Source organism: Onthophagus taurus, chromosome 1, assembly GCF_036711975.1.
Source record: "Onthophagus taurus isolate NC chromosome 1, IU_Otau_3.0, whole genome shotgun sequence".
In the NCBI taxonomy this organism is placed as follows: domain Eukaryota; kingdom Metazoa; phylum Arthropoda; class Insecta; order Coleoptera; family Scarabaeidae; genus Onthophagus; species Onthophagus taurus.
Window position 1 is genome coordinate 11,371,196 of NC_091966.1, and position 12,238 is coordinate 11,383,433.

General features: G+C 32.9%; 1 protein-coding gene across 4 annotated transcripts in view; it reads right to left on the minus strand.

Annotated features, from left to right (window-relative positions):
* LOC111420512 (sticks and stones) overlaps positions 1 to 12,238 on the minus strand; it is a 368,860-nt gene that overhangs the window by 122,277 nt on the left and 234,345 nt on the right. For all 4 annotated transcript variants that reach the window (XR_002707091.2, XM_023053525.2, XM_071196923.1 and 1 more), the window contains one exon: positions 9,059 to 9,124. Coding sequence is in view for 3 of the 4 variants with exons in the window: in XM_023053525.2 (XP_022909293.1) it covers positions 9,059 to 9,077 (19 nt within the window). In the remaining variant the exon portion in view is untranslated. The remainder of the gene's footprint in view (positions 1 to 9,058; positions 9,125 to 12,238) is intronic.

Consider the following 12,238-nt stretch of genomic DNA (forward strand, 5'->3'; position numbering starts at 1 on the left):
TCAACAACTAATTACAAGAAGACAAAAACTATATCATAGGGAATTAAATAAAAATATTCGAAGAGGCATCCAAAAAAGTATTAGGTAAAATACAGAATATCTAACAAAGAAAACAAGTGAAGACAACTGATGTTACACGTCGTAAACCAACTGAAAAATGGAAAAGGAATGGTAACAGTGAAAAGAACTATTACCAATAACGAAAGGGTTTTACGAAGAACTGTACAAGTCTAAGAAGGAAAACCAGATACTACGAAAAAGAAACGGATAAGGAACGTGGAATCAGAAGAAATCGAGTACGAAACGATAATATAATACATATAAACATAAAATACCTAAGTTGGTAAAATACAGAGGAGAAATTTTGCTGGATTATCTTAGGATGCTACTCAGCAAATGCCTTGACCATCGGATGATACCACAAAATTGGAACAATGCGATACTAATACTACCCACCAACAAGCCTCTTGTACCAAATATATAAATTTGTCATGAAAATAATAAATTGATGTCTAACGAACAAATTCGACCTGTACCACAATATAGAGCAAGCAGGGTTCAGGAAACACAATAGCACTTTAGACCATATCTAGTCACTAGTCACTACGCAATGTCATAGAAAAATCATTAGAATATAACAAAGATAGACACGTAGCGTTTATTGACCGTAATAAGGCTTTTGATGCAATTAAAATACGGGCGATAGTAACTGCACTGGAAAAGTTGGAGAGTTGATTGAGGATAAGCTCAATTAAGCTCCACACAGAAACGGAAAGAATCAAACTAGAAAGAGGCATAAGACGAGGAGATTCCTACATCGCCGTAGCTATTCACTTTAGTACTAGAAGGCATACTCAAGAAACTACATTAGGAAAATAGTAGAATTGGTATCGAAGGGCAAAAGAGTAAGTAATCTAAGAGAAACAGATGATGTAGTACTCATAGCAATTGATACAAAAGAACTGGAGATAATGATACATAAACTACAGCAAAGATCAGAAGAAACAGGACCAACAATGAATATGAGTAAAACAAAGATTATGAAAAGAACAGCACAACTCAAGAATCAACCTATTTACTTAAACCGAACAGGTATAGAAGAAGTAAAAGACTATATGTATTTAGGACAAAACCTAAGTGCAGATAAGCAAATGCAAAAAGTGGAGTTGTATCGGAGAATAAGACTAAGGCATACATTATTGCATATTATACTGCAAGAACAAGACATTTGTACCTATATAAAGGTGAAGGCACTAAAACAGTTTGTACTCCCGATCTCGATATATGGTGCTGAAACATGGGCACTCACCAAGAAATCTATGAGCAAGAACAAGTTACCCCACGTGGAACGTATCATATTAAAAATACGAATCAGTGATAAGAAATCAAGAGAATAGATAAGACCACGCATCAAGGTGAAAGTCGTAATGTACAATATTGAAAGCGAAATAGCCTTGGACGGGTCACATCGGTAGGATGGAGAAAAAAGAAACCCAGGACATTCCATTTTGCGATGATACGACGATATTAGGAAACACCTAGGAAGAACATGCATGATAGCAGCATAAAACAGAAAAAAGTGCAAAAATATCCATATTCTGAATAGAGAGAGAAAGATGTGTTGATATAAAATAATTCATACGTTATCTATACATTTTAATACGATGCTTTGAAATATTTAGCATTGTTGACAACAACAACATTTAATCCATTAAAAACAATGCAGATAGAGCTGCAGTATATATACATATATATGAATATATTATTAATTTTCATATTTGTGTTTATTAAACCTATAACAAATAGAGCGCATAAATAGATAAAGTCAATAAAATAGAAACCGTGTTGAAAAACATTTGGTAGACACTATGTTTAACGTAAATTGTCGTAAAACAGTATTATTACGAGGGATTGGAAATAAACATCGCTGACCAATATTATTTACTCGTTTACTATTCGAAATGTTGTTAATATCGGATTTTAATTGGTTATAATAAACTAAATTCTTGGCAGTAAATCCAATTCATTTACTGTATTTTCAACGATTAAATTGTTTCTGTACTAATAATACATGATTTCAATGCACGATTCCGAATTAATTTAAGCTATTTGAATATAAATTCAAACATGGAGGTCAAAATTAAATTTAAAACCTAAATAAATACAATGTCAGACAAATTTTGAATGAAAATAAGATGTAAGGAATACAAGATGGGATTTGGAGATTTCGAAAATGTAGGGTTTAACACAAGATATTTATTTCTGATAAGCGAAACAATACCCCTTTTAGTTTTGAGTTGTGGTAAGTTAGAGATGACCCACATAAACTCTATCGTCGAGATCCAGCAATTTATATCTCGCAATCCCATTAGTATATTTTTCATTAATTTATGAAACATCACTTAAGGCTCAAAGGATAGCTTTTAGTTTGATAATGTCTACCTAAAAAAGTTAATGCTACATACTTTAGTTTATTTATATTTGAAATTTTAATTTAGTAAAAAGCTACGAGAGAAAATGTTTCTAGTTTCTCAATTTTCATAATTTGATGGATATTTTTCGAATACTAATCAACTCAAGCAGTAATTTACTGACGTATCGATTCAAAATGTAGGACACTTCTACTACACTCCCTTAAATCTGTAGTGGTGAACTGTTTCTGTGGAGAAAACGAAACGAAATTATGTTCTGTTAGCTTCAAAACTGTGCATGAAATGTCAGCTTTCTTAGCACATTTCTTAAAAGTAATTATTGTTGACAATATCATTTATCATCTAAATGGTTATTTCAAAAAGCATTACTTTGTGCTATATTGCCACAGAAACTCCACTAGGTAAAAATTTGACGATTTAATGAGAAAACGCTTATCCATAAATAATAAAGTGAATGTAAACAACGCACAGACATCTATATACGTAACGTAAATTTATTTTGAGTCGCTCAAAACATCAATCAATTTTACATTATTTATTATATCCTTACAACAGAAAGGTTATGGCGTACCCCAGTTAGAAAAGAATTATATTTTCCAAACCGTAATAGCATAACAAATGGTCGCGATTGCAGCCTGCATGAATTAATCGAGGAAAAATGGATCCAACATTTTAATAATAAAATATTAGACGTACTAGGATAGCGATATACAAGAACACGATGGATTTGCTACGATACAAATAATCGGAGCACCATGACGTTTCCAACCGCTCCCGCACACACAATAGGTACATATTGTTACTAAACAATAAATTGTTACTATATAATTTATATACCCACGTAAAAGTCTTTAATTAAGTCTTTTAAATTTTTAATAAATTATATTGTTTGTTTATGAAAGTAATTCTTGTGATTAAATAAGTAATGTACTCCTTGCTAAACTGAAAGGTTATTTTACTTTTTTTTTTGAAACAAAATTAATTATGAACATGTTGACCTGAGCTAAACTTTTTTCTGCCCTTACTCACTCAAAAAATATAAATTAATTAATGTGTACTAATAAAAATCTTAAAATAAAATCAAATGAATGTAATGTTGACTTTTATGCGGTTGAGTGATTGAGCGCTAATCTTTTGGATATTGTAAGTACAACTGATTATAAATTTAGTTCTTAATACTTTATAATGCGCGATTAAAACTACAATAGAGAGCACTGAATTAAAACTATCTACAAGTTGCAAAAATTGCTGCTGCTTTCCAACCCATATCATTAGCAGTCATCACTATATAAAGGTGCTAATCATAATTATTATTGATAATACACATAAATACAATGAGACAAGTATTATTGTTGTTGAATTTTTTAATGTTTATTGTTCACCTAGTTACTTTTGAAACCAAAAGTTTTTTCTTGAAAATATAGGTGATAGGCTATATAGATATGTTTTATACCAATGTGGAAAATCTTCGCGATCTGATTGAAATACTGTGAGTGAAAGGATACAAACACACACAAATGATCAGTTTATTACAGGCAATATCGATTATTTATTTATTTATTTATAATGTATTAGCGAGGCAGCTGTTACATTTCCATGAGGATCTTACTTAAGAATGCAATTCCCCGACAGAGATCGTTTTCATTATTTTGACAGTCAGTTATTCAGGAAGTAGTGGAACGGAATAGCTATGAGTTATTATATTTCAATGTTCACAAAGATGTATCTGAAATGAAGATACATAGATTGGGTGATCTCATGAATGTGCTCGTTTGATTTTAACACATCGGGGCCTGTAAAAGCAGCTCTGCTTCTAGAAGAGTTATGAGTTGTAGTGAGTGGAGGATGTCAGAAAATCATCTGCTAACACTTAACTACAACGTAAGCATAATGCTAGAGATAAATAAAATGATTGTCTTATATTTTTGCTAGAAACATGAGGACGTGTGGAATGATTCCATGAAAACATAATGCTTATTTTATATTTACCGAAAATAAAATGTAGTACTTTTATCTACTTTTCACCTTACGTCTATCATCGATGAGGGAACTACAGATAATAGAAAGCCCGAAGTGATAACTTTCTATAACGCCACTAATTGTATGCTTGGAGTTAATGTTGTAGATGAATTGTCAGCTTAACATAACGTTTCCCGAAATAGTTCATGGCCTCTAACAATTCTTTTTGGCAATATTTAATTACACAGGGATTGTAATGGTAACCCAGTTATACCTACAAAAAAAATGAAAGGAAAACTGCTCTTAAAGGAAACGGCATATCGACTTATTGCCGAATGTGGAGAATTATGATCGCCAAATCCACGGTTGTCTAGAAAATTTTAGGTTCCCCGAAAAACACCAAATGAAAACGGGAAGGATAATAATGCAGAACCAGGAAATTGTCATAGTGTTTCAAGAAATTGCACACTATGTCCTCGAATTGTAGATACAAAGAGTTTTCACATGTGTCTAAAATGTTACAATTTTGTTTGTCTACCTCATTGCAACACTTCACGTGAGAAACAATAATTTTGATTAGACTTAGTTTTAGAATTATTAGTTTTTGGTTGTAACTGCGTTTACTGTATCGGCCCACTTTGTTGTTCACTTATTCGTTCTGTGTTATTGTGTTCGGTGGATTCTGAAGTTCTGTTAGCTTAAGTTCTGTTACTTGATATTGTAATGCGTTTCTTGTATGATATTTAGATTTACTCCCAATCGTTACTATCCAGTCGTACATGCATTGTCGTCAACATAATCAATAATATTTGAATAAAGGTGCCATAAATTGACAGTTGGAACTGGATCTTCTCCTGTAGATTCTGTAATGATACATGGTTTCTATTAGCAACAATCCTTTGATTTGCCTATCCTGTTTGGTTAATTGTTAACGATTTTGGACATGCATTCATTTTACCGAGTTTCATTTGATTTAATTAGTTATCAGTTTGTAGAATGCTAATATAGACTATTTCATCTTCTTCGAAACTTAATTCATATCAGAAGTATTCTCTAAATAATTTTGTTATTCGCCATAATTCGGTGAATAAAAAAGCTATGGATAGCTACAATAAAATAACAAGGCTAGCGACAATGATCATATTTTGGTAACTAGTATCTTCAGGTCATCAATCTTTCTAGTTAAGCCTGTACAATATTAAAGATATACATGCTCTGATTTGATTTTAACACTTTTTCATTATACTATTGTTTATTTTCAACTATACGTTTACATTTAATTTATGGTATTACATTTAAACGAAAATAAAGTTTATAACATGATTTATTAGGTATTTATTACGTATGATTTATATATCGGCGTAACCTGCTGTAAAGATATTAATACCTACACACAACTCCTATAATTAATTGAAATCTAGTTACTGCTTACTTTATTTTTAATTTTTATGATTTCATACACAACTATAAAGTAAAAAACCAATGAAGTTTTGTACAATTTCAGTTTTTTTTTATAGAGCGGATGCGGTGTCGGCACGTGGCTTTTCTGAATCGCTTAAAAACCAGATTTGTACTTCCTTCGGTTGATTGTAATTTCAATGAAGTGTGAAGGGACTATTCTTAAGACCGTACGGTTAATTATCCGAATCAGTCACCGTTCCCGTCTGCTGCGGTTTTCCCCGAAATTGGATTCTGTGAAGAGGCCGCTAGATTACGCGACACACACTTCCCCCCGCGTCAGCGGCGTGTTTCGACGAACGTGCCATGAATTTTAGACTATCTCGTTAACGAAATGCGCATCAGACTCGACGGTGATGTGCGCTTGTTGGCTACAAAAGAAAAAGAGAGGAAGACACTTTGCGCGGAATACAAGGCGAGTTTTTATCTTCGCCCATCCGCATGTTAGAAGCTCATTATAAGAGTCGTGACCTCAGGTCGTCGAGGGAAAAAGTTATATAAAACAGCTCGGGTCGCGCCACCTAGTACTCATTTCGCAAAGCACCGACACCAATTAGTACAGCAGAGGGACTCATAAGGTCCAATTAGACTAACACGAAAATGACTCTTTTTTTTCTTTCTCTTTCCACTATGAGTTCCTTAAAATACTTTTAATTTTTTTATTTTTATAAACAACTATACTATTTAAATATTTTTTGTTGTGTGTACGAATTAATTACGTCTTTCAATTAGCAAACACTTGAGACTCCGTTTTGATGATATTCTTGGGCCACTTTATTGAAGTAGTTAATGCAATATTTTTACATTATCTGTATATATTTCATCTGGATTATCTCAATAAACTTTTCCAACTCCCTCGCTTTCTTTTTTTATTTTTGCTAACGCTTTAATTTATGAAAGAAGCCTTATTATCTCCCATGCATCGTCTAAGTAGTCATAAAGGATCATAGCTAACATCCTCTATTGCCTTCGGGTTCAACTCAAAACACAGAAGAGCATATCTAACAATTCATAAAAGCTCACCTGTCTCCTCTGGGCCGTGGAAGGGTTCTTCCGTTCACACAAGTCCACGACGACGTCCCCTTGACCCCTCATCGTTGTTTTTAAAAGAAGGAGTAGATCAGCTCCCCGCGGGGTCGTGGGTTACGTCATTGCCCCTGGGGCCGTTACACTTCCCTGCGTTGGGTGTGAAAAACTCTTAAAATCCCACGATTGTGCGCCGTCGCAAAATGATGTTTATGCATGACTCATTAGTAGGGAAGAAGACGTTCTTAACTTTTTTTTAACCACTCCCACCTCAACATTTGTACCTGGTAATTGAGATCTGTCTAGACTCCAAAGAACAATTGCTTTAGATAGAAAATTTAGCAAATAAATTGACATTATCTTAATCTATGATCTTTCCTATTCAATAAAACAATAAACTAACTGTATATAGAATATATTACGTTTAAAACCGTTTCTTTGTTTCTTTTATTTATGGAAATATTAAGATAATTTTCCAACGTAAACGTTTACATTAAGCCCACAAAGATATTTCGAAACTTCGAACTCGCCTTTCATCTGGTTTTGTAACAAAGATCTTTCGGAAATTTTTATTTTCGTCTCAGAGATGAGATTTTATTTTAAACCTCATTCGGTTAATCCCTTTAATTTGTATTTAAAGGAAGCTTTATTGAAATTTCTAAGCTTATAACGTGGTGAGTATAATGTATGTTTGTACACATTTCGTGTAATCAAAGCGTGTTTACTGCTAATACATCAATCAAGATAGTTACTAAGAAAACATTGGTTGTCGATATTAATTACATAGCAAGGAAATAATATAATATTAAATGTTTCTGTTAGCTTTACTTAGCTTAACGTCGATCTCGGTTTATTAATTATGGTTTAATGGTGGTTGTCTAATTTCTTTAGTATTCTCTGAGAAAATGCTGAAATAATTAAAGTGATGAAATGCTAATGCGACCGATCTCAAGACAATTATTCCAACATTACGTATTCCCTTAAGCATTAACGCTAACAGAGCAGGTCGACGTGATAATGCACCATCAGACCAGTTAACAATTTTAATGGTTTGTTAATAAAGCGGTTGCATTGTCGTCGAGTAGTTTAATGTTTACACAAGTTCTACTGCTGTAGACGGATACCGCAAAAGATTGCAAACACTGTGGCGCGTAGAATTCGCATTCAACTACCACAGGAACCTAGTATAGGTAGTACCGCAATGAAGACGGTTTTACTAGGCCGGGTTTAGTTTATAGGGTGTAGTACGCGACTTTATAGCACATTCAGCGCGTCGAAGGCATGAAGTGAGGACGCCATGTGGTTTGGCTGTTTACCACCCACACAACCTCTCCTCTCGAAACACATACTCAGCAGAATATAGGGAAGAGGAGGAAATGAAATTAGCTTTGCACACACGGCGTATATGGTTGATAATTAATAAAGCTGTAATTATACTCGAAATTACTTGGCTTTGTTCTGTATGTTTACGCCGGGTGGTTAACATATTTTATTGCTGTACAAGATTATTTTGTAACATATTGTTATCTAATCTGCATATTTTATAAAATCTTAACTTTCATTGTGGGATTTTTTGAGTTAACTGTACTATAGTTTAATAATTGATAAGACATCCATGACAATATAATACTACATATTCAGGTTAGCATAGTATTTCCTAGTTGGTCCTAGTTAGAGCAGCTGTCTAAAAGTTTGCGTGCCGTACAGAGCAAGTTAGCGATTAATTTGCGGGAGGAGTGGAAGCACCCTGAAAATTTCGTAGTCACGGTTCCGTACAAAACGAGTACTTCGAGCAATGTTTTAGAGAGAACATTGTGTGGGGGTTTGCGTGAAAGGCGACCAAGCAAATTTTACATAAAAATATGGGACTTTAGGGAAATGCTGAGAGTTTTACTTGAACGTTGCGGTGGCCGCTCTGCTACCTTGTAACGTATGGGTGATGAATTAGTTGCAAACTAAAGATTAACCGGTCGGAACATTTTAATTAACGAACGAGAAACGACGTGATCGTTAAATTATAGGTGAAAACCAAATGGAGCGGAGTATAGATTGAAAATGAAAACTAAAAGGAAAAAGCCAATTTTAAACTGTCTCAATATTTTTATAACGCTTGCGATTTCAAACATAATCTTTTTCTTTTTAATCTCTATGTGATTCATTATTTAATGAGTTTAATTACTTACTTGAAGTGCCTTGGGTCATATTCTTTTCATCAATTGAAACTCCTCCGGAGAATTGCGAAATTGCCCCTGAAAGGATAAAACAAGTTAATTAAGTTGCATCACGATGAAAAATAATAAGGGCAAAATTATGTAATGAAGGAAACGCATTTTTTTAAATAAAGAACATCTTGATTATCATACTTAGTATGTAATCGATTATGTGCCAAGATCTAATCTGCTTAATATCGATCTCATAAGATAAGATCTTAAATTTTATTTATGTTATTAGTTTCTTGCCTGTATCCGGAAATGACTAATTAATAATTGTTATTTATACAGATTCTTTATAACATTATTAATTCCGTTCTATAATGTTTAGTTAAATCATTTTTTTGTGCTGATTGGTGTGTTATTGAGTGTGAAAGGAAAGTGAGAATATGATACAACAAAAATTCATACTGAATGTGGACTTGACGGTTTGTTATATAACATTGCGCGTTTTATTTATAGTGAAAATAAAATCCGCTTAATTGGAAATTGATACTTTTAGGATGTGTTACTGTTTCGGATGCAACGCAATAATCCGTACGCTAATAATTGGATTGGTTCGGAACTAAAAATGAACGTTTTGGCAAAAAGTAAACAGCAGATCCTGGATAGGTTCTAGTAACAACAAAAATTGCCAAAAAAAATTACGTATTTCTGCGTAGTTCGATTATTTAACGGCGGAATTCAAAAACTGATAATGAACGTGTTTAGCTGACACAACAAGCAAAAGCAATCCTTGTGTAAAACCGAAAATATGTTTTATGAGTTTTGACGCGATTTATACATAGATTGTCTTGCAATATAAAAGACAACAAAAGAATCAACTTAAAGCAACCTACAATTCCTCTTTTATTCTTTTTCGCCACCACACTCAAGCTTCAAAAACCTATAGATAGCCGTTTCATAAAAAGAGATTTTATATTTATAAATATTAATATCCTTTAATACCATCCATCGTAGAGAATCTGTACTATTGCAGCTTCATTACATTAACTCAATTAGGATCTGTTGTGATTTATCTCTTTTATCTATTTAGGATTAGCGACACATTTTAATGTCAAATTAATTCAAATTAAGTTATAATCAAATTAACACCTAACTACTCGTACGAGGTCAAACAGACACTACTTTATCAAGTGAATACCTGGTGTGGAGAGAGTACGTTTAAATATAGGGTTGTTGGTTAATCAAATTAAGTACACACGTGATTTACTTGTTCCGAGCGGAATTTGTGTTATATCGGACAATGGTTGCCTACACTCGTGATTAATTTTAGATTAATTACAACATCCTTTTCACATTTATTTCTGTTATCTACTTTAAAGCTGCAGATATGCTCACGCTATATTGCATTACGTTTTTTATGAATTCAAAAAACAGGTTTTTGTATTATAGTGATAATCAGTATATTCCCGTACTGAAGAAGAAAAGATAATGTTAAATCTAAAAATATTTTTCAACTTTGTGTTTCGTAAGAAATTCATAATAAAGCCACTACACATAATTTCTAGGGAAATAAGTCTTCCTGGTATATCTTCGCAAATTTTGGTACTTTAGTACCAAATACTGATTTTGACGCAATGACAGCATTTTTTGCGTGTAAATACGCAATTGAAACTTAAATATTTCGAAAGAGAATGGCATTCTTAAGATTTACATTATTGTGTTATTTTACAAATAATCTTGACACAGAAAGAACGGATTGACTGCAGACGATGTGCAATAGAACTTCTAAATAATTTGCTGAAATCGATACAGTAACAGAAAATCTTACAATAGACGTATCGGTAATGCTTAAGCAGGGAGTCAAAGGGAGTTCACATTGAAATAAAAATTTGCACCTTGTGTGAATTTAACATTGCGCGTAGTCAGTTCAGAATTTATGCTGGGCAGTACAGATTGCCTACTCCGAATCAAAGTTCATCGGAAAATGTTGTTATGTAGATAACACGATTTGTAATGCATAAAAGATATGTGATAGAAAATACGATGTGAAATAGAACATCTAAATAATTTGTTGAAATCGATATAGTAAATGAAAATTTTACAATAGACGTACCGCTGATGCTTAAGTGCACTCATTCGTCAAAGGGAGTTCACATTGAAATAAAAATTTGCACCTTGTGTGAATTTAACATTGCGCGTAGTCAGTTCAGAATTTATGCTGGGCTGTACAAATTGCCTACTCCAAGTAAAAGTGCATCGGAAAATGTTCTTATGTAGATAACACGATTTGTAATGCATAAAAGATATGTAATAGAAAATACGATGTGGAATAGAATATCTAAATGATTTGCTGAAATCGATACAGTAAAAGAAAATTTTACAATAGACGTACCGCTGATGCTTAAGTGCACTCATTCGTCAAAGGGAGTTCACATTGAAATAAAAATTTGCATCTTGTGTGAATTTAACATTGTTCGTAGTCACTTCACAATTTATGCTGGGCAGCACAAATTGCCTACTCCGAATCAAAGTTCATCGGAAAATGTTGTAATGTAGATAACACGATTTGTAATGCATAAAAGATATGTAATAGAAAATACGATGTGGAATAGAACATCTAAATAATTTGCTGAAATCGATACAGTAAAAGAAAATTTTACAATAGACGTACCGCTGATGCTTAAGTGCACTCATTCGTCAACGGGAGTTCACATTGAAATAAAAATTTGCACCTTGTGTGAATTTAACATTGCGCGTAGTCAGTTCAGAATTTATGTTGGGTAGCACAAATTGCCTACTCCGAATCTAAGTGCATCGGAAAATGTTGTTATGTACATAACATGATTTGTAAAGCATAAAAGTTATAAATGGGTGTTCTTCGACAAAACTTTTTGAAAGCTTTTAGAATAAAATATATTTAGAACAAACAATGTGACCAAACTGTAAACATATATGTATAAGGAATTAGTTCCAATAACATTAAAAAAGGATAAATAGATAGAGAAGATAAATAGATAAGAGATAAATAAAGTGCAAATCTGCAAGAGGGTTGTAATAACATGCATGTCTGTACCACAAACCACTTATCATATTGAGGCATCACATAATACATTGTAACTTCTACTATCATTTATCTTATTACCAGAACTTGAGGAGAGAGAAATTTGACTAAATTACGCAATCAAAATAAATCAATTTAACATTGTA